The following is a 25,869-nucleotide window of genomic DNA, read 5'->3' on the forward strand; positions in this document are numbered from 1 at the left end:
GGAGTTCAGGGCCCAGGCCTTGCCTCGGCTTGTCCAAAGGAGGCCTAGGCCAGGCCTCTGGTGGGGAAACTGAGTCACAGGCAGCCCCCCCCCCCCCTCCAGGGCACGGCCTGGACGCGTGTGAGCCAAGTTAGGGGTAGGGGGCATAGCCCCTGGGGGGGTCTCCGAGACTAAGGGGGGTAGGGGGCTTCAGGGCCTCCCAGTCCACCGCCGGATTGGCGAGTGAGACGCTTGTAGATCCAAGGTTGGATTGGGGTGGGGTCTCTGGGACGTTGGCTAGCGAGGCGAGGATTGGGGGGATTTAAGTGCTTAGAGATCGAAGGCAGGCCTTGAGTAGGGGGAGTCAGACAATTGGAAAGCCGAGGTGGTTATTTGGGGAGGGGTCTCGGCGCCCGCCTGGCTCGAGGCCTTGTCCAGGCAGGTGTCTGTGAAGGGTGGGCCCGACCCGGCCAGGCCAAGAGCAAGAAAAGTGAACAAACCAGGAGTGCTAAGTGGGCGGGGGGCCCCTGAGCGGGGGGTCACAAAGGGTGAGACATGGCCACCAGGCGTTTAACCGACGCTTTCTTGTTGTTGCGGAATAATTCCATCCAAAACCGGCAGCTGTTAGCCGAGCAAGTGAGTAGTTACCTCACCTCCAGCCCTCTGCATTCACGTAGCATTGCTGCGGTGAGTCTCCCGGCGGCCTCTCCGACACACGCACCGTGTGCACAGCGGCTCTGCCTGTCTGTCTGTCTCTTGTCTGTCTCTCTGTTTAAAAAAAAAAAAAAAAAAAGAGAAGAAGAAGAAGAAGACTAAGAATAATCGGAAGTGGAAGGTCTCTGGGCGAGGGGCCGGGGACGTGTATAACCCTGGATGGGGAAGAAAAAGCAAAAACAAAAACAGTTTTAGGCCCCTTCTCCACCTCTGCCTTTGCCTTCTCTCTCTCTCTTCACTTCCGCAGCCCTCCTCCCCCGCCTCCCTCCCGCCCCGGGCGTCACTGCCCGACCGGCCGCCTCCGATTTACATGTGTTTTAACCCGGAGATTTGGAAAAATTGGGGCCTTCCGGAAGCCTTTTTGTCTCGTTTTGTGTTTAAGCCCCCGCCCTCCCCCCCTCCCATACGGAGCCTCACTTTGGGTTGCAAGACCGCGGAGCCCGTATCTTTGCAAATGCACGACACCCTCCCCCAAATGAGGAAGCAGTTGGGGTGTGGGTGTGTGTGTGTGTGTGTGTGTGTGTTGTTGTTGTTTCACCCGTTTTCTTTTAATGGCCTCGCGGCCCTGTGTGGGGCCCTGTTCCCTAGGAATAATTGCTTCACTGTTTTTCCTGGGGGCTCCTGTTTGGGAGACTAAGGTGCTGGGTTCTTCGTTTTCCATTTCCCAGACAGGAAATTAAGCTTCTCCCTCCATTCGAACTTTAAAAAAAAAAAAAACCAAACGCGTATGTATGTGAAAATTAACCTTCAGAATAGCACATGCTTTTTGATTTAATTAACCTGAACCTTTCTTTAGCGCAGCGGTAGGATCTTTTAGAGGGAGGGCCTGGGAAGATTGCCGAGGGGCTTTTTTGTTTGTTTTTGTCGAGGTCTACTTACCTTTTCTGAGCTTCAGTTTCTGGCTCTTTCTTGCTCTGATAAATCAGGGCCCGGGCTGCATGGTCTGTCCCAAGACGGTGATTAGCTCTGGAAGATCTTAAATTGAAAAGTGAAGTTAGGAAACTAGTTTGTAGTGGGGGGGGGGGGGGGGGTGCTCCTTGCTATAAACAGGCTAGGTTTGAATAGAAGCAGCCTTGGAGGAAGAAGGAAATAAAGTCACCCCCAAACCAGACTCTGAGGGACTATACTTGAAATATCCAGCGCTGGGGACCTCACAGTTATTTCACCTATTGGGGACTGTATTACCTTTTAATTTTTTTTCCTTTATGGCGTTACTGAATGCTTCAGAAAAATCATGCCATGTGTCTTGATGAGTGACAAAGACAGTTTTTCCTTTTTGTAACTCACAAGTGGAAAATGTCTTTGGCCATATTGCTTCTATGGAAAAGCTGTTGTAAGCCGCGTGTGCACAGTTTCAGGAATAAAATCGTGCAAATTGAGGTCAAAAGGCATAGAAAACAGGGACGGAGTATGTTTAGATTTGTATTTACTTAAGAATTTGAAGTTGTTTTTTGCATTTATAAACTGAAGAAGAAATTGTATTGTACCGAATGAAAACGGGCTAATTCCAGTGCTGATTTTTTGAAAAGAATGCTCTGAAATAAGCCAAGAATTAGAGAGTAGAAATTGAATTAATAAAATTCCTCAGTGGAACTTTAGTTTTATCAAATAAGATGTAAAAATTGCATATTCCTCAAATGCTTGGTTTTATGCTACCTGATGGGGGGGCGGGGGGGGGGTGAACAACAGAACCAAAACTCGGGTTAATGTTTCTAAGGTATCGGTTTTAATTTATTGAAACAACGTTGTTTGCTTTTAAATTTTTCATCGTATAAAGTTCAAAACACCCTGAACTGTTGGGTAACATGAGACTTTTATTATCATTATTATTAATCATTAAGTCAGACAGTTTAAAAACCTGGTGTCTGAGCCGGGCAGCTTTTTAAAAGTGCATCTCTGAGTCAGACCGATTTTTAAATTGGTTTTCTAAGGTAGGCCATTAGAAAATACATGTATAAGCTAAGTCAAATAATTAAACATGGATGGCTAAAGTCTATAATTTGGAAAATTAGATATGTCAAAGAAGGTATAGATATATTTAGCTAACTCAGGCAATTTCTGGAAAATAGGTTTCTGAATCAAACTATACATATCTAAGTCAGAACATTAGAACGATATTTTCTGTATGTTTCACCATTTAAAATGTTACATAATGATATTAGTCTCTGAAATTTTTCTCAGCTTATAAGCAATCAGATCATTTAAAATATCCTTGTAGTCAATTCAGACTATCTAAAAAATAGAATTTGCAAGTAAACAAAAATGGTTTGCTTAAGTTAGAATTAAAAAGCCCCACCTAGTAATATTTTTAATTGTGTGCATTAAGAAAACACATGGCATGTCAAATTTTTCTCAAGTGTTCAGGGGTGAAGTAACACATCTTCAGTCTGCTTACAATCAATTCACCAGAAACTGTTCTGCACACACACACACACACACACACACACACAAAATCAAACATGACAAGATGTTAACATGACTAAGTAGAGGTATGATTTTTTTCAACTTTTCTGGAAGTTGGAAAAGTGCTATAAGCATTTGGGGGGGGGGGGAGCCATGTCTAACACAATTTTTTAAAACTTTATCCAGTAACTTCTGCAGCATTTTTCACTGCATGTCTAGCTCATAGAAAATTTAACACCTCATTTCTGAATTGCAAATTTCAAAACCATGTAGCAAATCAAACAAAATCAAAGTTATTAAATTTGAATATGGACTGGGTCTTAGGTGACATTAAGAAATAATTAGTTAATTAAGCTAATCATAATTAATCAAATTTGTTAATTTTATTAGAGATACCTACTGAAATGTTGAGTAGTGAAATGAATAAAATGCCACTTTGTATATTTAACCCCCACAAATGAAACAAATAAGGCAAAATGTTACTGGTTGTTAAGTCTACTGATGAATATGTGGGGTGACATTATACATACATTTTACATATTTTTCAGTATGTTTGAAAAATTATAAATGAAAACTTAAAAGATATATACAGGGCATATTAAAAACGTGAGCAAAATAATTAAAAGGAGGCAGTTTGTAAATATCTGATAAAACTCAGATTCATGAAAAGGGAAGCAGCTAAATTCTAGAGTTTAATTTAAAAAAATCATAACCTGAAATTTCTAGTTCCCAGTTAGAAGAAAAAGCTGCAGAAGTAGGTTTCCATGTGTGTTTGTTACCTCACACACAACCCAAAATAAATCAAAAAATCACATCGAACTGCTAGGTTGGAGGAGGGGGGTTCGGGGGCTTTTGTTTTCAAGTTTTAAAGCTGAATTTTCACATCCTTACTGAAGGAAAAGGCTGTGATTTTTTTTGATTTGATTAGAAGGTTGTGTGCACGTGTGTACCTCACACACCTCAAAACACAGGACACCCAAAGCCATATCGTTCGAGAAACTTAAACATGCATTTCACTGCATCCTAGTTTAAGGGGAAAAAACCCAGAAGTTCTCTGGTGGCGACGGTGGGCTCGCTCTGGGCGCCCGCACACACGCATGCTGAAACACGCTGATGCAGCATTCGGGCACATATGTCACAGCTAAGCAGGAATTTAAGGAGGATGTGCAGCGACAAGGCAAGCCGAGTCCCCAGGGCCAGCAGAGACCTAAAGAGCCTTGACCCGACGTCCCAGCTGTGATAACCCTTATGCCTCCCTTCCTCGACCACGTTCTGTGACGGCTACAGGGGAATCCAGCAGCCAGTCAGTCCCAAACAGCCTTTGCCTGCATGAACCCCAAGTCTGTACCTTGTATCCTGTGGTCCGAGCCCTGGTTCTGGCCCGCGGGGTCTCTTGACACGGAAGCCTCTTCCTTCTGCCTGATAACCCTGCAGCCTTCTCCTCGCTGAGAGCTTTTCTCTGTCCAGCTCAGCAGCCCCGGCTGACACAGCCTGGTTAAGTTTCTTGCCTGTGAATGGAATCTAGTTTTCCTCTATGCCTTTGAAAGTTTAGCAGCCAGAGCTGAACAAAATTCTCCTTAATTGTGGTTTTGCTTGTATTGGTATTGGTAAAACTAATTGTTAGAAACAGACAGGGGTTGGTTTTGTTTGTTTTGTTTTGTTTTGTTTTGTTCTGTTTTTTAGACTTGCAGCAAAATGCAATTGTTGGCGTTTCTCATTCATTGTGTTTGGGCCTCGGTCCTCGATCCCCCATCATTGTTGTGCCTCACGGCAGTGTGAAATAAAGGAAGAGAGCACTGGACTCTGAGTCTGGCAATTTAAGGTTAAGTCTCACTCTGTGGCTGACTCTCAGAATGTGTCTTTAGGCTCCTTGGTCTCTTCCGACATCTTTTGCCTTACTTATAAGTTGAGGGGTTTGAGTTAGGTGATTTCTGAGGGCCGTATGGATTCAACAATGCCTTCTTGAGTTCTGGTCCAGTACGTGGTTTCCCCTGACCGAGGCACACAGCCCTAGGAGCCCTAGCTTCAATTTGAAAAGGAGAAGTAGTCAACAACGTCGCTGTGCCTGCTAGGCCAGCGTCGTGCAAAAATCCTCGGAAGTGGCTCCAGTACGTCGCTGACCTAACTTTGACGTTGTATCAGCCAAGTGCAGGGTTGAAGGCACCGCCTCATTCAAGCAGTTACAGGCAGCTTGGCTTTAAGGAGCTCAAATGAATTTACAAAGTAAAATAATCATTCAGGAAAATGTGTGAAGTCTCAAACGAATGAATGAAAAGTAGTTGTTGAGTTGCTGTTCTGATCTTGATGAGGTGCCATATGACGCCTTTGGTCTGGAATGGGTCTAAGAGAGGGTTTGGAGCCACTTGGTTAGTGGTGACTTGCCTGATCTATCCTGTGCTTTAAAATAATGCGTAATCTATCAATGGAAGCTGGAGTTAATTGGTCTTAGATTAGTTTGAAACCACATTATTTTCAATAAAACATGGTGTGCTTTAGGGGGAGAAAAGATACTGAGGATTAACTAAGGTGATAAGAAACCTGAAGTCCTTCAGTCTTGACTGTAACGTTAAGCCGAGATTTATTGAGAGCTTACTATGTGCCTGGCTCTGGGCTCCGGGCATGTGGGCACCTTCTGTATGCAGCCTCACAGAGCTCTTGTCACACGGGTGTTGTTGTTTTTCTCACGATACAGATGAGGGAACTAAGGTTTGGAGGGCGTTAGGGAGCTTGTCCAGTGCCCCCCACCTAGAGAGTCCGGGAGCTGGGGTGGGGCCTCGGGCCAACCTGGCCCCCGAGCCCTGTGCTAACCCACTGGGCTGCAGTACTGTTTGTCGCTGCACATCCCGGAATGTGGAAGGACCCATTGTTTAAGTCTTGGGGGTGTTTCTTCCTTACAGTAGGATAGCATCTCTCTGTGTCTTGCTTTCCAGCCACGCATAACTGCGCTTTTACTAGCATATTGAAGGTTCTAGTCCACACTGAGTCTGTTGGAAAATTAGTCCTCTGTCTTTAGAATCCAAGTATGAAATCATTGTATATTTCTCTTTAGAGCTGTTTGCTTTCCTGCCTCTAAAGATTCCCTTTGAGCAGCGAGGCTTACTTGAGAATAAGGGTACTTTGTTGGATAAAAGAGAAGCAAACTTTTATTTTGGCAGGAACGGAAATAAAGTAAATATCACGATAGCATAGACCTGTACTTCCAAGTCATTTTGCTCAACTTTTCCAGACTTCCTGAGTAAACACAGATGGGTTTCCACTTATTTTTCAGTTTTATGTAGAAAGTTCGTTAGACTATAAATTCCACATGCTACTTGGAGTTTTCAATATTTGCTTGGTTATATGCCATTGGCAGGGCAAAAACCTAGATTTAGACATTGTAAAGATTTAGAAGGTGGTGATGTGTAGTAACGTGTTTTCATTTGGCTGTATTTTGGTTTTTCCTCATGGTAATTCTAAATGTTTTAATTTGTTTCTTGACCAGATTTTCTGGTAATTTGATGGCAGGGGGAGTTTTGAACACCCTCTATTTTTAAGTAGCAAAATGGGGGGGGGGGTAGGTGGGGACTCTTTGGGAAGCTGACCTCTGAATTTAATTCCCGATGTGTTACGGTAGTAGCTGACTATCACTAATAATTTCCCGAATTGTTAATAAAATTAGAGATGCTTGGGGGGGGTGGGGGGGGGCGGGGAAGAGGCCTGAACACCTGGGTCTGTCATCCTCTTCTGAGCCATAAAGCTCTGTGACGCTGGGAAAATGGATTTATACATTCTGCAGCTTAGTTTTCTTACTTACAACAAAAAGAGGCTTTATCTAGTCCGTGATTCTGATTTCACCTCTTATCAGCCAGTAATTGTAAAAACCGAAAGATCAGGGTGTGTGCTGGGTTAATAATCCAAGAGGACAGGCTCATGTGTAGCAGAGACCTTACCCGAGGCTCGCAGTGGTACTTTGTTCGAAGATTCGATGCCAAGTAGCCACTGCAGAAGGGACAGAGGTACAGGCTGAGATACCGAACTTAGGGGTTCTGCCCTCTGTCCTGTTCTATTAATAAAAACAATGCCGTGCTTTCTGCATGAAAATGTTAAGCTCTTAAAAAATAAGAACATTGTCTTTTTTTCTTCTTAAAGCAAAAGGTAATTAAATCAGATTTCCATTTGACACTGTCTTCTCTATTAAAATTTTCTAGTACTCCTGTTATGGCAGGGTGTGTATATAAATATCATTCTCTTTGTTCTCGTGGCAAGTTGTGGAAGGAATGAAGACGACTTGCAGCTTTATAATGTCAGCTAATTGAATTTTTACGTGGAGGAATACTGCTTGATTACACTTTTTATTACTGTCATTGTTTAATAATATTTTGGTCCTGACAGACCAGTTTCATTTGCACTACTAATTTTTAAATAAGGAACTTACGTTTTTTAATTTTCTAAATTTACTGCTGAACATAAAAAAAAAAAACCACAGTTGGTGATTGAAATTTACCACAAATTATTTCAGTGATCGATAACACAAAAAAGTAGAAAAAAAAAAAAGACCTAGTTCTTCAGATTATCTGTCATTGGTAAATATCTGTTCAGAAGCTAGAGTTCCGTGTCGATCTAAAAAAGAACCTTTAGTTTTCAACTGAAACTTAATCCTCTGGCTGCGGGTGCTTCTTCCTCCCTGTTCCCCCCTCAGGAAAATCTCTCGTTCTCGTTTTGTTTTGTTTTGTTTACTCGCTTTGATAATAGCTTTACCAATAACTGTGTGCTTTCTAGACTAATAATAATAAATGGCAAGCAAATGGGGAGAGTTTTTCTTTTCTCTTACCACCTGTGTCTCTCTCCGGGGAAGAAGGGTTTCTCGGCTGGCTTATTACCGCGGATAAAGCCGCGTCTGCGGGATTGAATTTGTAGAGACCTTACACGTGTGGTCACTCCAATATGATCTGAACGCAGCCAGAGACCATTTCTGTGGGTTGTCCATTTGCTAATTCTGCTGCATTTGCAGGGCTCATTTACATGCTGAAACATACACTTATTTGACCCGGTAAAACTGCATTTTAGCTTTGCTCTCAAATTATTGTATCTTCCTAAGGGAAATTTAGAATATTGTATGTGGTATTTGATACTGATCGAACAGATTAGCATTATATTGTTGGGAGACTAAAGCAAGTGTATTTTATTTGCTTTATGGTATTTTAATTTTTACAACTGCTTATTGTTTCCTATCTCATTCACCGAAACAGCAATCACGGTAAATAAAAAAAAAAAAATACATGTGTATTGATGTAGCTTTTTTTCTTTTTTTTTAAAGGAGCAATCAAAAGGGGGAGATTTTTTAAATGCCTTGGTTAGTGGATCTTTATTTTTAGTCAACTTTAGAGCTGTTTAAAATCAAAGTGTTTCTCAACTGACCATGCCTTATCTGTCTGTCCCCATCCTTCTTTCTTTTTTGCTATCCCTAACTGGATGGGACTGATGGGAACAACATGTCTCTTCAGGAGCTGGACGAGGTATTGTGTTTTGAATATTTCTGTATGTTAGTTAATAAAATTATGTCTTTTTTTTTTTTTTTGAAGTCTTTGGTCATATACAGAATACTAACAGAGCTGATACACATTTTAGCGTTTCTTTTGATTACTCATAATTGTTGTGTTTATCAATTTGATCTTCAGGATGTCTTAATATATTTTCACCCCAGGTAAATTGGTGGCTTAGAGAAGAGTTTAAGGAACAATTATTTGCTACGCTTGGGAAAGTGTCTCAACTTGAGAAATAAATAGTAAAGGTTGAGTGAGCCTTTTCTCGAACTTACAAAAAGCCAGATCGTTTTTAGGATTGTGCGTATAACCCCCTGCTTTCTGCGAAGCGTGCTGCTTGCTTTCTGCGAAGCAAGGCTGCTCAGGTAGAGTGTGGAGGACATGGTGTCTGTCTGGCGAGAGCCCCAAGGAAGCGGGCTCACAACCTGGGGGCCCGCCGGGGAGGCTTCAGGTCACGGTCACGGTCACGGTCACGGTCACGTGCCGGGGTGAGGCCGGCGACCCTGTGTGTGTGCTCGTCATTGCGGGGTCCCCTCTTTGCCCCCTTCCCTTCCCAGCAGCGCACGTTCGGCCTTTTCAAGACTTAACTAGCAACTCACCGAGAAGTCGGACAGGGTGCATGTTCCTAGCACTGTAGTCTAGAGGCGCTAATGAAGGGTCGAGGTAAAAGGGGATTGAACTGTGGCTGTCAGTCTTGTGTCTCTCTGACCCATTTCCGCTGTGGAAGGATAAAAATATTTTTTCCTGAGGGTAGACCTTTTAGAAAGTAACAGAGAGGAGGTATTTTGGGGTTTTGTTTATTGCAATTCAGATAGGACCACCGAGGTGGGATTCGGGTGACTGTCGTCAGAACCAGTGGAGCTCCTAACTAGTAGACGAAGATCTCCCTGTACGTTCTACACGCTGTTTTAACTAGTCAGTAGTAGGAACACATGGGGAACAGCCTGCTGCATAGCCTTCGTCGAGAGCTGGTTAAAGAAATTGGATAGCATCCTGACTCCCTGTACCTCGAAGAGTGCGGTCCATCCGTGGGGCCGCAGCCGACTGAGCTCCGGGACGCGTCACTGAGTGGGAAGGAGCCTGATGCAAACTAGCGTGGAAGCTGCGGTTCCCGCTCTTCTGGGTTTTGTTCTTGAGAAGAGCAACTCCCATTCACACTCGGGTGTGCTTAGAAATTTCTGAAGAGACAAAGTAGACAGTTAACAGTGGATCCCTTCCAGGAAAAGTCTGGGATGGAAGAGAAACTTCCTCTCTATCGCATACCCTTTTCTTAGGTTGGATACCTGCTTTTGAAACCTGTGCGTGCACTACTTGTGTCATTAAAAAACAACTAGTATTTGGGGCGCCCGGGGGGCTCCGTCGGTTGAGCGGCCGACTTCGGCTCAGGTCACGATCTCACGGTCTATGGGTTCGAGCCCCGCGTCAGACTCTGTGCTGACAGCTCAGGGCCCGGGGCCTGCTTCGGATTCTGTGTCCCCTCCACCCCCCACCCCCACCCCGCTCTCTGCCCCTCCCCTTCTCACACTCTGTCTCTAAAAAATGAACAAATGTTTAAAAAAATATATTAAAACAAAACAGAAAAAAACCTAGTATTTAAAAACAGCTACCCTTAGGCGAGTAGCTCATTGATCCCGGTGTCTTGGCCTCCCTGCCAGCACCGGGCCCGGGGCCGGGGCCCCAGCCCTGGAGAGCTAGGAAGTGACTGCAGCTCCCCGACAGTGGAGTTAAGCGTCTCTGGGGCACAGTGGACAGGATGTGCCTGGGTTTGCCGACCAGACTCGAAAGGCATGAAGGCCTGGGGGCTGAGAGCGGAGGCCTTTTAGATTAGATGCAGCCCCTTCTTGAACAGTTGGGGGCTACGGCTCCCAGAAGGAAGTGTGAGATGGGGGATAGGTAACAAACCACAGAAGAACAGAAGTCAAAGAAACACTGGCCGCTTTCCACGTGAGGAGCACATCTACGGTCATGTCACTTAGGGGTCTGCCCCGGGAGCCGAGTTCCAGTCTTGCCTCCCTCTTCAGAAACTGGCTACCCACAGTGGGAACCAGCAGGCCCTTCTGCTTTTCTTCTTAGCTTCTGGGTGTTTAAAGGGGGTCTCCACATCCTGTCACCAGAGACGCTGCCCGGAGGGCCACTTGGCCCCACGCGACTCCCGTGCCGTTGGGATTCTCTAGACTCAGTCAGCCTTCATTCTGGGTCCACATGGCCACCTCGTCCTCGTGAGCACTTCACTTGGCCCTTCTTGTCCTCTGTCCAGGACCGTTGTATCTTTTGTGAAGTTAGCTTCCAGAATCGTACGTGACCTGGGTCTTGTCTACTTCGTTCATTGCTTGTGTTTATTGTTGACCCAGCTAATTACAGTGGCACATTTCTTACCATTCCGCTCCAGGTGCTGGGTTGGGAGCTGGGGGTGTTGGGGCTTGGTGTCTGGAGCCCTGCTTCACCACAACTGCCGCAGGGCTTGGGGTCGGTGTCTTCTGGGGATAGTGAGAGTGACACACGGGTTCTGGGCGTGAGTTAGAAGCCCACCCCTCTGGAGTTGAGGCCTGAGCAGAATTTCCTGACCGCATCCCTTGGGTCTCCCAGAGTGAAGCCATCTGGTGGCACCTTACAGGGTGCCCACGGTAGACTGTCATTCTGCCCGGATCAACTTGAAAATCTGCGCCCTGGGGATCCCACTCTGCGTCTTTCTCCACAAGTAGCAATGGGGTGTCCCTAAGGAGGAAGCACACCCGCCGTTTACTTTCTTACCCAGAGAAGTGTCTGGCCCTCTGCTTTGTTCCCTGCTCTCATCTACTTCTCTTCCTATAACAAAGCCGTCTCCCAAGCCGTTGGGTCTTTATCCTGGGCAGGGCACAGTGACATAGTGGGGACATGGGGGCCGCAGGCTGGGCCCGCCGGTCACCTGCTTGGAAAGTCTCTATCCAGGGGGGCGGGCTTAGTGTCCATGTTTGTACAACAGGGGGCAGTCCTCTCCGAAGGCTTGTTGTTGGGGTACAGGGCTCCAGTCAGTGGAGGGACGGCACCGACAGCACAGGCCATCGTTGCTGCCTGAGTTTTAAGGGTGTGAGCAATAGTTGAGAGAAAAGGACGATCCGTGAAACCAGCAGCATTTATATCTGGGTGGTAGGATTCTCTGATCTTTGTTTTTGTTCTCTTTTCTTTTTGTATCTTTCTGTTATTTATTTTTCACACACTTAAAAATCAAGTGTCTCTTTTGGACATTTAGTGTCTCACAACCAGAAAAATTAGTCACTATTTAAATGATCACGGATTTAAAAATCAAACACACTGCAGTGCTGACACCCCCTGATGCTTTTTTATCCACGTGCTTTTTTACTCCCTCAAAAACCTGAGGTCTCTGAAGCCTAACCATCTGTGAGCAAAGTCCCCCAGCCATCTCGAGCCCAGCGAGTCGCGCTTGTGGTCTGACTTCATCATACACACCCCTGGGTTGTCTCACGTGGAGGCGAGAGCGGCCAGGCTGTGAGTTTCAGCGTCCCTTCAGGACTTGCTAAGTGCCCGCTGCCACAAACCATCCAGAATTGTCAGTATTGTTTCTCGTTACCAATCCATTATGACGGAACTTAGTTTATTTTATTTGTGTTCAGATATGGGGGGGGGGGGGGGGGGCATACGTCAGACTTTGCTAATCTCTGTGGAGGCTTTGCTATGTCCTTAATCTTACGGTACACCAAATCAGCCTTCTTGTAAAGGCAGGGTTTCCAAAGAGTAGAAAGGCTCTAGATTTGCGGCAGCCGGATTTATAAGAAGAGGATGCGTGTGTGCGCGTTCCTTCCGTAGATCAGGAACTTGTCCGTGCTGCCTGGCGCTCTTTAAGGGACAAGTGTCGGCATCTAAAGTGGACCAAGGGCAAAGGTGACTGTAGGGCAACCAGCAAGGAGCCCTGTGGGCGTGCGGTTTTGAACATCTGTTGGAATTTTCCTGCATCGATGACCCCGGGTCCAGCGCACCCCCAGACCAGAGCCCCAAATCAAAGACAAGAATTCTGAAATTCTCCTCAGAATTTTTACTGACTTTTTTTTTATTTAAAAAATACAGAAAAGTTTTTGTTTTTGTTTTTGTTTTTATCTCAGAAGCACAAGTTCATTTTAGAAAAGCTTTATAGACCAGGATCATCGTATATTCAGAGAGGGGACTAAGTTGAAATTCAGCAAGGATAAGCAAGGAGAATAAAAAATCTGGCAGTTTTTTAAAAAGCCTGTCTTGACCAAAAGGGCAGCTTGAAAACTGACAGGATCATCCTGGATCTTAAGAAAATAAGAAAACATGTTTTCAAATGTGAAGTGAGGTTGAAAGGGGGTGATTGTTTTGCATGTAACATAGATTTTGTTAATGTTCATATTTGTTTCTATTTCAAGTAGTTGACATTTCTCTTCAATTATGTTTTTCCCTTCTCAAAACGATGTGGGTTTTTTTTTTCATTTTGAATTCATACTGGTAAAATAAAGGACACATTTCATCTGAGTACTGCTGAATTTCTTTATCAGGACGAGCTATGGCTATAGACTATATGAGGAAAGGGACAATTTTTCCAATATTTAAAGTTTGCAGCCCCAAAGACTGCATAGACTATCTTAACTGGCAAAATCCTGATCCAATGTGGGGAAGCCAGGGCCAGCTTTTTGAGCTGGGATCTGTCATTTTCGGGTAAGGATCTCCTAATTAGCAAGCTTCCTCAGAGCGTTGAAAGAGAACGTGTTGGCCCCAGTTTTAACTTATACGCATTTGCGGGGGGCGGGGGGGGGGCGGACACAACTCTTGGGTAAAACCAGGTACCGCTTGAAAGAGGTGGGTCCACTTCAGCTGACTTCACGTGTGATCGAAGTTTCAGAAAAGTTGATTTGTTTCAGAAAAGTCGATGCTGATTACTACGCAGGTAAATTTAGATGAATACCACCTCTGTATCTTTTTTAGTTTAATGTATTTTTATAAACAGTAAAAACAGTACAAAAAAGGTCATGAGCTTAAAAGCCTACATAAAGTATTACTCTATTGAAAATGATATACTGATAAAATATGGTCGATTAGATAATAAGCCAGCATCGAGGAAATCCTGTGACCCATGAAGAGGTGCCTTAGCAGTTTTGGGGTTTGCTTTGTATAAACAGCTGGAGGTTTGAGTTCGGGTTCTGCTCCAGGAGACCCACAGCTCTGTGTCCCGCACGAGTTGGCTGTGTGGTCTGTCCCTCCTGCCTTGGTCAGTATGTGCTGTGCAGAGTTGCATACCTTTCCGTGACTTCAGAGCAGGAGTTTGAGGAATAAACAGCTCGACTTCTCCCGGTCTGTTCCTGCTCTGTGTACGATGAGGTCTGAGCCCCGTTGCTTTTCCCGCAGGTGGTCAGTGAGAGAGGCCGCTTTATGTTGAGACTCTTGTGCTCACTGGGAGCTGGTCCTCTCTCCCTGGTACGGTTCGGTGGGGGGTGGATCCGGGACTGTGTTTTGTGGTGGTGTTTCAGTCTGAGGGCTTGCTCTCCTGATTTGTTTTCTTAGCAAATTGCAATTCTATTTCACGGGCCTGCCAAAATGAGTGGCAGCCCGTGGAGGAGATGGGGCCTCTGGAGTCATTGGACCCAGTTTTAATCTGTCACATAATAGCTCTGTGACCTTGGGCAAGCTACTTAACTTTTCTGAGTTTCAATTTCCTCATTTATAGATTGGAATAACAGTTCCTAGCTCACCTAGTTTCCGTGAGGATTAAAACAATAAAAAGAATATAAGATTCCTATTGGTGAACTCTTGAAAACAAACAGGGTGGCTGTGGTTGAGAATTGCCACTTTATGGACCCAGCGCCCCAGATTGTGCAGGTCGGATGGCACACAGTTTGTCTGTGACCTGAGATGACTCTGTGGTCCTGTAGGGTCCACGCGGTGGCGGAATGCTGGTGACTTAATCACGACTCAGAGACGCTCAGGGAGCAGTTACGAGGGTTCTGGTGTCTTCGGTGTGGTCATTGCACGCGGTGTGATCCGGGAACACACAGAATGTCCTAAGCCCGTGGGGGCAGGGCCTGGCAGGGGCGGGGGGGGGGGGGGGGGTGGGGGTGGGGCAGCTGCAAGATGCCAATTTGCTTGTAGGAATTTTTCTGTAAACCGTTTAGCATAGAAGAATTAGGATAGAAGAATTCTTTGAATGTAGGTTTTTGCTTATGTCACATTTTTTCCCTTTATCTGTTGAATTTTAAATTTTGTCTTGTTTCTTTATTAGAAAAGCAAACAAGTATTTGCTGAATGAATGAAAGCATAACTTTAGGTACATGCAAGGAAGGGGGGAGAGAAAAGCAACATAAATTCTTCACCCAATTCCACAGTATGGTTTAGGGCATTTACAAAGTATTACCTGTAAAAGACTTTTATATTACTGTTTTCCATTATTTTTCAATCATCATTTGGATCTTTGGAAACTGGCATTTATAAATTCTGAACTCCGGAGGGCACCTCCAGATGGCTCTCAACCCGTTCACTGCCTCAAGGCAGGCCCGGCCTTCCCTCCCCGGGTCTTCAGGGTTTTCGAAGCCGGTGTCTGAGACCCGGGAAAAGAACCAGAGCTCTGGGTATCATTTCAAAACAAGTGAAAACACCGCGTGTGGACCCTGAACCGAAGAAAGGAGGCGACAGGCAGACTCGCGTTGAGATTTTTGAGGGTTGCTTTTGCATGGCGGGTGATTTGCTGATCATTTCAGGCAGTTCTTTGATACATTTTATCACATGGTTAATGACCTTGTGACCAAGATGACTGGCTCAGTCCCGTTTCCAAAATAAGCGAAACGTGTGTAAGTAAACCTTGCTCCTACTGCACATTTTGTGTGAGTTCCATTTGTAGCCTCGTATTTTTTTTTTTTTTTAACTTGTATCCGCTCGCATTAATTGTCGAGGTTCATGCCATCCTGTCCGTACGTAGTACTGGTAATAAGAGGTCTTTGTGTTAAGGCTCTTCTGTTGATTTTTTTTATTACATTTCTATAGCCAGATCAAGTCAAATTCATGTTCACAAGTATGTCCGAGAAAATTAAGAACTGGTGCATGAAAAGATAGGAAAACAATCCCAAATGCTAGCAGTACCAAAGCAAGCTTGTGACACAGGCAAGTGCACTTACTCCTACATTTCTTGGTCTTCTCAGGGAGTGACATTTAAAAGGGTGTGAGAGTGTGCTTATCAAAATGGAACCTGAGTAACTTTTTTCCCATGTCCCTTTCTCTCCCTGTAGCTTGCCGACGACCGTATGGCTCTGGTGTCGGGCATTAGCTTAGATCCAGAAGCAGCAGTCGGCGTGACAAAGCGGTCGCCCCCTAAATGGGTGGACGGAGTGGACGAAGTAAGTGGAATGTTAGTTTCACACGATCCTATTTTTTTAAGTAATGGTATGACGCCGACACGTGTAAAGGTGCTTTTGCCGTAAGAAGCGTGACGACACGGTGAACGCAGGCACCTGGAAGTTAATCCCGCCTTCGGGTCGCTCGCCTTACACCCCACCGGAAAAGCGGGTGTGAGCCGGCGGTTTGGGCTCCAGTGGGAATGGCCTGGATTAGAGAGAGAGAGAGACTCAAGCACCATGCCATGAGCAGTGGGGTTTGAATTCCGATAACCTGAATGCAAAGTCGCTCACACGCCGGTGACACTCCAAGTTGGCTGAAGCCCGGACCCTGTGCTCTAGAGTGTAGCTGATCGTCTCAGAGGCAGACAGATGCCTGGCGGGCGGCACTGCAGTTTTGGTGGTTTCGTTTGCGTAGATACAGTACGACGTTGGCCGCATCAAACAGAAAATGAAGGAATTAGCCAGCCTTCACGACCAGCATTTAAACAGGCCCACCCTGGACGACAGCAGTGAGCAGGAACACGCCATTGAAATCACCGCCCAAGAGATCACTCAGGTGAGGGTGGGACTGGGTCCCCAGGCCGGAGTGGGCAGTTCCCGGCCCCCTCAGAGGCCGGAGCGTGCCACAGCTCTCAGATCGCACCTCCCTTCCCCAGACTTACGCTTCCCAGCCCACAGCCCACCAAGAGACTTGAGACCCCGGGCTCCCCCAGGTTATCAGCCTGTATCTCAGACGAGTGGGGACTGTTTCCCCAGTTGTCGGTACCTGCCACCGTGAGCTGATTTAAAAATAAACTCAGAGCATTGCTGAGTTCAGTCACTTGATCTAGAGATGTATACCTTCTTATATTAGTGCTTACGAATTGTTCATGTTACAAAATGGTCCTCGTAATCGGAAAAGATTGGGAACTTGCGCTGCCCGAGGCTGGAGTGTGTTAGCATCTTCAAGAAACTTAGCACCCTAGAAACATGACTTGTAAAATGTTAAATTTGAGCAATTAAAAAAAGTGTGTATTTATTTGAAAGAGAGAGAGAGAGAGACACTGACTGAGCAGGAGAAGGACAGGGAGAGAGAGAGAGAGAGAGAGAGGGAGACACAGAATCCGCAGCAGGCTCCAGGCTCCGAGCTGTCAGCACAGAGCCCGACATGGGGCTCCCACCCACGAACCGTGAGATCATGACCTACGCCCAAGTGGGACGCTTAACCGACTGAGCCACCCAGGCGCCCCAAATTTGAGTACTTTTTAAATAATCTGAGCAGTGGGGAAACCTTAGTGTTTACATCGTTTACTTGTTTAAATCCCCTGGCGCTCAGAGGTTCTGGGCGCTGGGATGTTTGGGTCCTGGCTCTTCGCAGGGGGTCCGTGCCACGGCTCCCCTTTGCTCCCTTTGCTCCCTCTGCCTCCCGGTGTTCTCGTCGGCAAAGCGGGAACAGTAACAGTAACTGCAGCCTCGGGGTGGTGGCGGGGGCCTGGGGAGAGGACCGGAGTCCCAGAGCGGTGCGTGGCCGGGCGAAGGGCCGGAGGGGGTGTGTGCCCCGCCCCGCCCACAGCATTTGGCCACGCCTGGGAGCCTCGGAGCCTCGGGTTGCTTTGGCCTGTGCGCCTTGGGTGACGCCGGCCTATGCGAACAGAGCCTCTCCCGGCTCTCAGACCCGGCACTCAGACCCGCGAGCGCAGCGGCAGTGGCACTCAGGCCCCTCCTCCACGGCTCGCTGGGAGCCGTGGCCTCCTTCTCCCAGCTCTTCCACAGGTGCCAGCGCGCCGTGCAGGCTCTGCCCGGCCGGGCCCGCAGGGCCCGCTCCGACCAGGAGGAGCGGCTCCTTCGCAACGTCGTGGCCTCCCTGGCCCAGGCCCTGCAGGAGCTGTCGGCCAGCTTCCGGCACGCGCAGTCGGGCTACCTCAGACGTGAGTGTCCCCGGGAGTCATGGACGGGATTTCGAGGCATGAAAGTTCCAGCACTAGGACCGCTTTTTGTCTCCATCCTTCCTTTTGGCCGCTAGTTCTCCATCTCGTCCCGAGCCCTCCATCGCCACCCCTTGAGCACGTTTCACAGCTTATGCAACGAAAGGGACCCCCCACCCCCACCCCAACACACACACACCATGTGAAATGATGCCCGGACCGAGGCCGAGGACGGGGTGTCAGAACAGTTCACGTGCAGCAAAAACAAAACTTACTGTTTGCCAAGCTCGAACAATGTGAAAAGCATTCTAGCACGTTGGCGAGGCCCGTAGCTTCCCAGATGTGGGGTTGGAGGACAGTGCGAACACGGAGGTAAAAAGTTGCAATCACGCGGAAGCTTCATATTTGCAAAACAACTAAACTATTCGAGTGCCTGAAAATCTTTTCTGGGAGTGGGTGAAATGCTGACTGCTGGCTGTCCTGGCCAGTGATCCTCTCAGCCTGCCCTGCCCTTTCTTCCTGAACAGTGGGAAGTCTGGTGTCAGCCACGTCCGCGTTCGAATTACCTCATAAACTAGGTTTTTCCATATTACCACTGTAATCAGTAATATCCCCACATACTCAAAAAAAAAACAAAACAAAACAAAACAAAAAACCTAGTTCCCCCTCCATCTGACAACTGGCATATTTGTATTTTAATTTTATTACTTCTAAAACTTGATTAGGGCCATTTGGAATTGTTACTAGAGATGCTTCTGGAGAGAAATACGATTTTTTTTAAAAAATGTTTTGTAACAGCAGTGAGATTAAATATTTCTGCCTCACTTAGAGATGCTCAGATGGTTTCAGTGTCCTTTTGTCACTCACTTGGCGTCGAGTGAATGGTACCCATTTGCAGTGTGATTTTCGTCTTGAAAAACGCCAAATGCTTGCATATTGTTTTATGTTTATAATCTTTACTCTCCCCCCCCCCCCCCCACCTCTGTTGGAGATAGGCTTCTTTTAAAGCTGCTTGAGAGTATCTCCATTTTGACTGTTGAGTTTTACTCCAGATTTCCCCTTTTTAATGGCGGAGCAGTAACCAGGACGGTTTACGTATTCCAGTAAAGTGAATTCCTATCTATGATAGGCATGAAGAACCGAGAGGAAAGATCCCAGCATTTTTTTGATACAGCAGTACCACTAATGGATGATGGAGACGATAATACTCTCTATGATCGGGTACGTGAAAGGGCTGCAGAACTGACTGCTCCACACTCGCGCTCCGCTCTGTTCCTTCTCTTCATAGACCGTTGGCTTGTGTGCGATGAGATGGGTCAGCGCTGCTTCAGGTAGAGTCTGTGCAGCAGTTGGAGGGGCGGTCGTGGGGGCCGTACTGCTTCTCCCTCTGCAGAGGCCACGAGGAGACCTTGCAGTCTTGCCTTCCGGAACCTCCAGGAAAGCAGTCTGCCCACCCCCCTTGGGGAAGAACCCAGAGAAGTGCAGGGTTCATCCCGCTGGTTTTGCTCCTCGGCCCTTGCGGAGCGGCCGACGTGGGTTCGCCCGCGTCCCCTGCTCGGGCCAGTCGTGCTTTAGACCCTGCGGCGTGTTTTAGGAGTTTGGATCTTGCCTGTCAGGGAAGAATCAGTGCTTGTGTGTTGTTTACCTGCCTTGTGGAAGTGTTTCCAGAATTCGTTCTTTGAACTACGTCTAACATCACACACCATCCCTTTCTGGAGGCGGGGCGGGGGGCGGGGGCGGACTCTAACGTACAAATCCTGTATGTTTTGTTTCGCTAGGGTTTCACAGATGACCAGTTAGTGCTGGTGGAACAGAACACACTGATGGTGGAGGAGAGGGAGCGGGAGATACGCCAGATCGTGCAATCCATTTCTGACCTGAATGAAATCTTTAGGGACTTAGGAGCGATGATCGTGGAGCAGGTACGTGGTTTAGCTCCCTCGTCATCGAGTGTTCCTGCCGTACCTCGGGTCCTTCTTCGGACTTCTGACTCTGCATTCCCGTCGGGGAACAGAATTTGCCCCTCTCCCCCCACGTGTGCACGTATGTACGCGTGTGCGTGCACGTTTACATAGGTACACGTGCAGATTACGTACACGTGCTAACGTCACTCCCCATAAAAATACTGAGAGCTTTGTTTCTTTCTTTTTTTTTTTTTTTTTTTTTTTTGAAGTAAAAAGCAAATATCAAAAGGTCTCCTATTCTCCAACCGAACTCCAAGGATGCTCAGGGGACCACCCCGCTTTGGGGGGTCTGGTGCCCCCCACTCAGCAATGATTCTGGCCGTAGATAAAGTTTCCCTTCTCATTTTGGCAGGTTACTGCGTAATGGCAACGGGAACCACTAGCTTTCAAGTAGAATTAAATTGTTTGTTCGCTGTTACAATCTGATTACGGGGTTTTATTATCTTGCCAGCAGGGATTTGGGTCCTGATCCCCCTGCCACCAGCTGCAGAATGGAGTGTTGAGGCTGTGGGAGATCTAGTTACAATAATTACTCCCGTGGTTCCCAAGGAACTGCTCTTGCTATCTCTACTGATACGGCGTGTTCCATTAAGAGCCCTGTTCTTGCATGCAGCCTGGTGTTCCCTCCTTTCTGTGTGAACCGAGAGATTAAACAGTTAAAACCAGAATTCTCCTGGAGGCAAAGGTGTAATTTGACGCGGCGGATTGGAGCTCACTGTCTTTGCTCCGACCCATGGAAGCCTGCGTTGACGTGTGTAGACGTGATCGGCAATTTCCAGGCCTAATCATGGCTGGGTCTAATTTAACCCGCGTTCTCTGCTTACCCGCATCCAAGTATTTACGCAGCGGATGGGCACAGAAGTCAGCCCTTCGCCTCTCAGAGCCTGTTTCCACCGAGCCGTATGTTTGTTAAAGCCCCAGTAAGTCTGAATGTGGCATATCTTAGAGTGGCTAACTCCAAAAAAGAAATCTCAGTGTGTCAGTATTTCTGGCTCACCAGGTAGACTTTATTGTAACTAACACAGCACTCTGCCATCGAGTGCCTAATATCGCTTGGGGATGGATTCCAGAGCTTTCCATGTGCACCTTTACCACCCAGTTAAGTAAAACAGATAATCCTGTGCGTAACGATGTCTGCAGTGTGCCTTTCTCATTTTTGAAGTTCCGTCTTTCCCGTTGGGGTTGTTGATGGTCTGTAACTGTCATTTCTTACTCAGGGTACAGTCCTTGATAGAATTGACTATAATGTCGAGCAGTCCTGCCTCAAAACCAAAGACGGCCTGAAGCAGCTTCACAAGGTAATGTCGGATGTTTCAGTAACCTAGAACTCGAGGAACTGTTCTCAGACACCAAGGCTTCCCAGGAGGACCCTCCGTGTAGCAGCACAGGGACGCACACCAGCGGCTTGTGTGGAGCCGGCCGTGGCGGTCGTTGCCCTTGCCCGGCAGGAAACGGTTCGAGGTGCACCTGACACGTGGGCCTGACGTTGCTGAGAACTCCCTCCCGTGACAGGAAATTATAAAGCAGTTGGGCTTTTCTTTCTGTCAGAAAGCACCTCGCTCTTTGAATCTCGTTTCAGGAAGTCAGGGGAACGGGCATTTGTTCGACGCGCGTCGAACATTCTGTTGGCTCGTTGGTGCTGACTCGGGGCTCTCTTGTTGTGACGCCCTTCTGATGGATTGCTGCTGGAGGGTCATTCTGGAGCAGATAAAGTCTCATTTTCCCTTCTAGTTGCCGCGGTGTCTCTGTGCGCTACCTTGAGAAAAGAGTCGTTTGTTGACGTGAGGCTAGCTCCCTTACTCTCTGCTGGGAAGGTAGCTCTTTCGGGAAGATCTTTCATGATACTTGTTAAAAATAAACGGGAAGCGTCTTCGAAGCCTGGTCGTCAGTGATGAGAAACACACACGTGCAGCCGAGTGGATCTCGTGTGTGATTAGGGGCCTGTGTGCTTTGAGAGGGACGAGGACGCTTCACAGAGGAGATAAATTTCTGTCCGTTTCCTTGTATCTTTGAGACCCAGTGACACTTGGAGCCATAGCGTGAGCATTTTTCCAGTCCACTAACGTACCGCTCTGTCGCTTTGCGGAAGCTGGCTGCTCCCCGGCCAGGACGGCCCCGGCTGCGGGTGGTGTCGGGTGCACAGAAGGGGACGCCTGCCGAGGTCTGAGCAGAAGCCCTTGGCGCTCGCCGCCGCAGCAGGGTGGGAGTGAGACTCCCGGCACCTGGCGGGAACAAGAGGCCCGCCTCAGACGGGCCGAGGGCTCGAAGCTTGCGGACTCGTTTTGCCGCCAGCCTCGTGTACGGGGGTGACTGCCGACTCTGTAATACCCAGCTTCTGATACGCTGTTGTTAGAGTTTCTTCAATAAAAACTAGTGAAACGTGTCCTCTGATAGAACACAGACCACGGGCAAAGCTTTCTCCGCAGGAGCGTACAAATCCAGGGGGAACTAAGAACGTTGTTTCAGGGTCTGCTTCATGAATCATTTTGAGAGGTTTTTAAGTCCCGTGCGGCGTCGGCTCCCCTGGCGTTCCGGGTTCCTTGTCAGAGAAGTGAGCCAGCCCCGCGTTCCCTCTCCCGTCACGTTCTGTCAGCAGCGTGGCTGGCCGTTAGCCGGCCGTCACCTCCTCCGGGGCCGATGGAGCCTCGGGGGTGGCCGCGCACGGGCCCGACTGTCAAGACGGGCTGACCCGTCTAGGCCGCGGTTTCCTCCTGGTGGATGAGTGGCTCCCAGGGGGTAGGTGGGTTCACTTAGGAAGCAGAACTACCAGTCCGAAGGTTGGCGGGGAACATGGAAGTAAGACAGAAGGGGCCGGATCTTCTGGGCAGACGTGGCCATCGAGCTGCCGCCTTCTTGTCCTTCCCTGTGAAGTAGCCACCCCCCCAGCTGCCCCCGGGGAAGCGCAGGGCGTGCTCTTCCTTTCTCTGGGCCAGTCCCCGAGAAGCCGAGGCGGGCCGCCTTGGGGTTTGTGCGCGGCAGGGGAGGTGTGACGGCCGGCGTGCCCGCCCCCTCTCCCGGCCTCCGGGCTGACGTGTGCGGGTGCGGTGTGCAGGAGGGTGCGGGGCTCGGCAGGCGCCTGCCTGTGGTGCCGGCAGAAGCACGGGGAGGGGGGACCGCGGGGGCGGCGGCGGTGGGGGGGGGGGGGTCTCTCTCTGCACTTGCTACCCGTGGCTCACTCCTTCCCATTCCCGGCTCAAAGGAGGGGTGTGCTCTTGTTTCCAAAGTCAGGGGAGGCGGAAAACACCCTCTGGGGGGCCGTCAGTCCCACGGGGGAACCGTAGCCAGTTGTCGGGCGTCATGGTGAAGGAGGTACACGTCCGTCCGAGGAACCGTGTCCAGGAGCGGGAGGCTCGGGTGGAAAGAGTGGCTCGTCGCAGACGGCGGGAGCAGGCGGGGAAGCGGGTCGGCCCGGCCCTGAGGCAGAGCCGTGGACTCCTCCTGCCAGCCTTTGCATGACGGCGGATCCCGGGCCCGGGCTCTGGGGCAACCCCGGGGGAGACGGGTGGCCCCGGGACCGTGGCACTCGTCCACTCGTGTCGATTCATTGTGCCGGAATTGGCGGGCGGGATTCTGCCGACGTAGCCCGTGGCGGAGACGCCGGTTAGGCAGAGGGACCCGCGAGCCCAGAACGGGAAGCGGGCGGGCTTGCTATTTGGCCTTTCGGGGAAATGACGGCCTCTCTCCCCTCCTCTTTCCGTAGGCAGAGCAGTATCAGAAGAAGAATCGGAAGATGCTTGTGATTTTAATATTATTTGTCATCATCATTGTCCTCATTGTTGTCCTGATCAGCGTGAAGTCTCGCTAGGCGGCCGTGCGGCCACGTGGGCCACCCGTGTGCGCTCCCGGGCGCGAGGGGCTCGGCCGCCCTGCGGGCACAGCGGAGGCGCGGGCTGCGGACCCCGTGGGGGCGGCGAGCGCCTGCCCGGACCCCTCGTCACGGTCGTGCTCCAGCAGGGGGATGAGCCGCTGTTTCTCCTTCACTGTCAAGAATTTAAGGACCTTTGATGCTGCTGCAGAATAGAGATTGAGTTCTGTCATCAGTTATAATATATATTTTTTTTAGAAAGAGAAAATGAGTTGAATGTTTACAGGCACTCCGCAAGCTGTTCGATATTGTATGTGCATATGCTATTTTTTTAGCAGTCATGTCTGAGCAGCATGTAAAAATAATTTTTGGAAACGTTTTTTAAAAACCATCTGGTTTTTAAGAAATTTGGTACCAAAAATTTATGAGTAGAGGCAAAAATGCCTCTTCATCTTTCTCTGTATATTTTCCAGTTGAAAACAAACTGAGAAGTCCTTTAAGAATTTATAATCCGTTCCCCATTAACTTAATTTAGCTTTTCCATCACTGTTAATGATCAGAGTAACAAAGTGTGAAAAATAAGAAACCATCATCGATGTTAATTAACACATTTAGATGGGCCAGTTAAAACAGCTTCATAAGTTTAAATTAATCGTAAATGGACTATTCCTCATTTAGAGTCTGTGCACTGCATTTTCTACCGTAAACCAAAAGGGGTTACCAAACAAAACCACCTAAATTTAAAAGTTGGTGATTTGAACCAACCTCACCTGAAAACACGAAAAAGGGAAGCTTGGCCGTGTCATGAAAGTCACCAGAATCAGCCAGTGTGCCCCTGTCCTCGTCCCCAGCCATCCTTGCTCAATCCATTACTTATACACTAACTACATAATGACCTGTTCAAACTAGCCACCATTTAATGAACTGTGAATTTACACAGAGGCCATTCTAAATGGGTCACCCCATTTAGGATTAGTGGATCTCAAATTATTAACCAAACATCACTCCATTTCAAAGTAAAATATTCCACCAGGGGTATGATTTATCGGCTCTTGCGTTGCTACTTAACATGCCCAGAAAGTAAGCACGTTCCGACAGATGGTGAAAATCTTGATTAGAAGTCCCTCATTCGTGCGAGCATGAATCAGATCGGCAGAGTGGGACTTTGCCGTTTTCTTACCTATTATCACTATGGTGCTCGAATATATTCCCGGAACTGTAGAACAATGTGGAAAGCGATGATAGCTTTGAAAGCTCAACTTGTTCATGTTTTTACTTGGTCTTGAGACGCCAGTATAGTTCTAACGGTCTTTGTATAATTTTCGATGGCTTTTCCATTGTTTTGTACCTCTCCTGAGAAGTTTGTGAAGAGCGTGACCTCATTAAATGTGCTATGTTTTATTTGGATCAGTCACATAAAATGTGTCTTTAGAAGTGACTTTGAAGTCGTTTCCAGAAACTTAAACGCAAGTCCAGAGGTTCAGGTTGTCCACACAGATCATGGTCTTAGCACCCACACCCATGCCCCAGCCCCAGCCTTCCCCTTCCCAAGTTCCCGGCCACCACTGGTTTTCTCACGACCGATGTGGCTGTAGAACGATCCGAAGGTGCCCCTGGCGTTTCAGGAAATCGCCTGGTATTCCCTGACCAACCATTATGTATTAGGCAAAAAGGTCAGGAAGTAAGAATCCACCTCCTTGATCACCCCTGACTTGTGGGGCTTCTGCAGATCTTGAGAAGAGCCGTAGGCATTTTCTAGTCACAGCGGGTTTTAATCCGGTGGGGCGAGTCGAGATGTTCCTCTAGACCGACTGCTCCCAGGAGCGGGGGAGCCGTTCAAGGTCACGAGGCTTCCCTCCCCAGCGGTGGACAGTGGCGACAGGAGGCTCGGTGGTCTTAACGTGCAAGGCAAGGGACCCTTTAAGAAAGGATCGCCAGAAAAAAAAAAAAAAAGAAAAAAAAGAAAGGATCACCATTTATTTATATTTATTCTCAGTTAACAGGGTGATTGGGGTTGGTTTTTGCCCCCCTCACCCACCAGGGTAAAGTAACGGATCTGACAGAAGTGAAGCCCCCCCCCCCCCCCCCCCCCCCCCCCCCGCTGTCTGCTGCCATCACCTTGTCCCCAGGCCACCTTGTCCCCAGGCGGGGAAGCGGCCCCGGGGCGTGTGCTCCTCAAAACACTGTATTTTTCTTTTGAGCCTTTACTTAGGGACAGATCAGCAGCCTTGGGGGAAGTAA

At 48.1% G+C, this 25,869-nt stretch overlaps 1 protein-coding gene across 6 annotated transcripts; it reads left to right on the forward strand.

Moving 5' to 3' along the window:
* Positions 1-25,035, forward strand: STX16 (syntaxin 16). Of its 6 annotated transcripts, XM_058686083.1 has the most exons (10): positions 1-666; positions 8,393-8,428; positions 8,580-8,591; positions 15,848-15,955; positions 16,371-16,511; positions 17,697-17,862; positions 18,989-19,080; positions 19,638-19,781; positions 21,041-21,121; positions 23,524-25,035. In XM_058686083.1, the coding sequence occupies exons 1-10, from the start codon at positions 535-537 to the stop codon at positions 23,626-23,628; spliced, it is 1,017 nt and encodes a 338-aa protein (XP_058542066.1). In that variant the 5' UTR covers positions 1-534; the 3' UTR covers positions 23,629-25,035. The 6 variants fall into 6 exon arrangements, with proteins under 6 accessions (XP_058542066.1, XP_058542064.1, XP_058542065.1 ...); XM_058686081.1 differs by having other exon boundaries at positions 1-615; positions 8,393-8,591; XM_058686082.1 differs by lacking the exons at positions 8,393-8,428; positions 8,580-8,591 and adding an exon at positions 15,606-15,722 and having other exon boundaries at positions 1-615.
* Positions 25,036-25,869: the final 834 nt, after the last annotated feature.

The sequence above is a fragment of the Neofelis nebulosa genome, chromosome 9 (assembly GCF_028018385.1).
Source record: "Neofelis nebulosa isolate mNeoNeb1 chromosome 9, mNeoNeb1.pri, whole genome shotgun sequence".
Taxonomy (NCBI): Eukaryota; Metazoa; Chordata; class Mammalia; order Carnivora; family Felidae; genus Neofelis; species Neofelis nebulosa.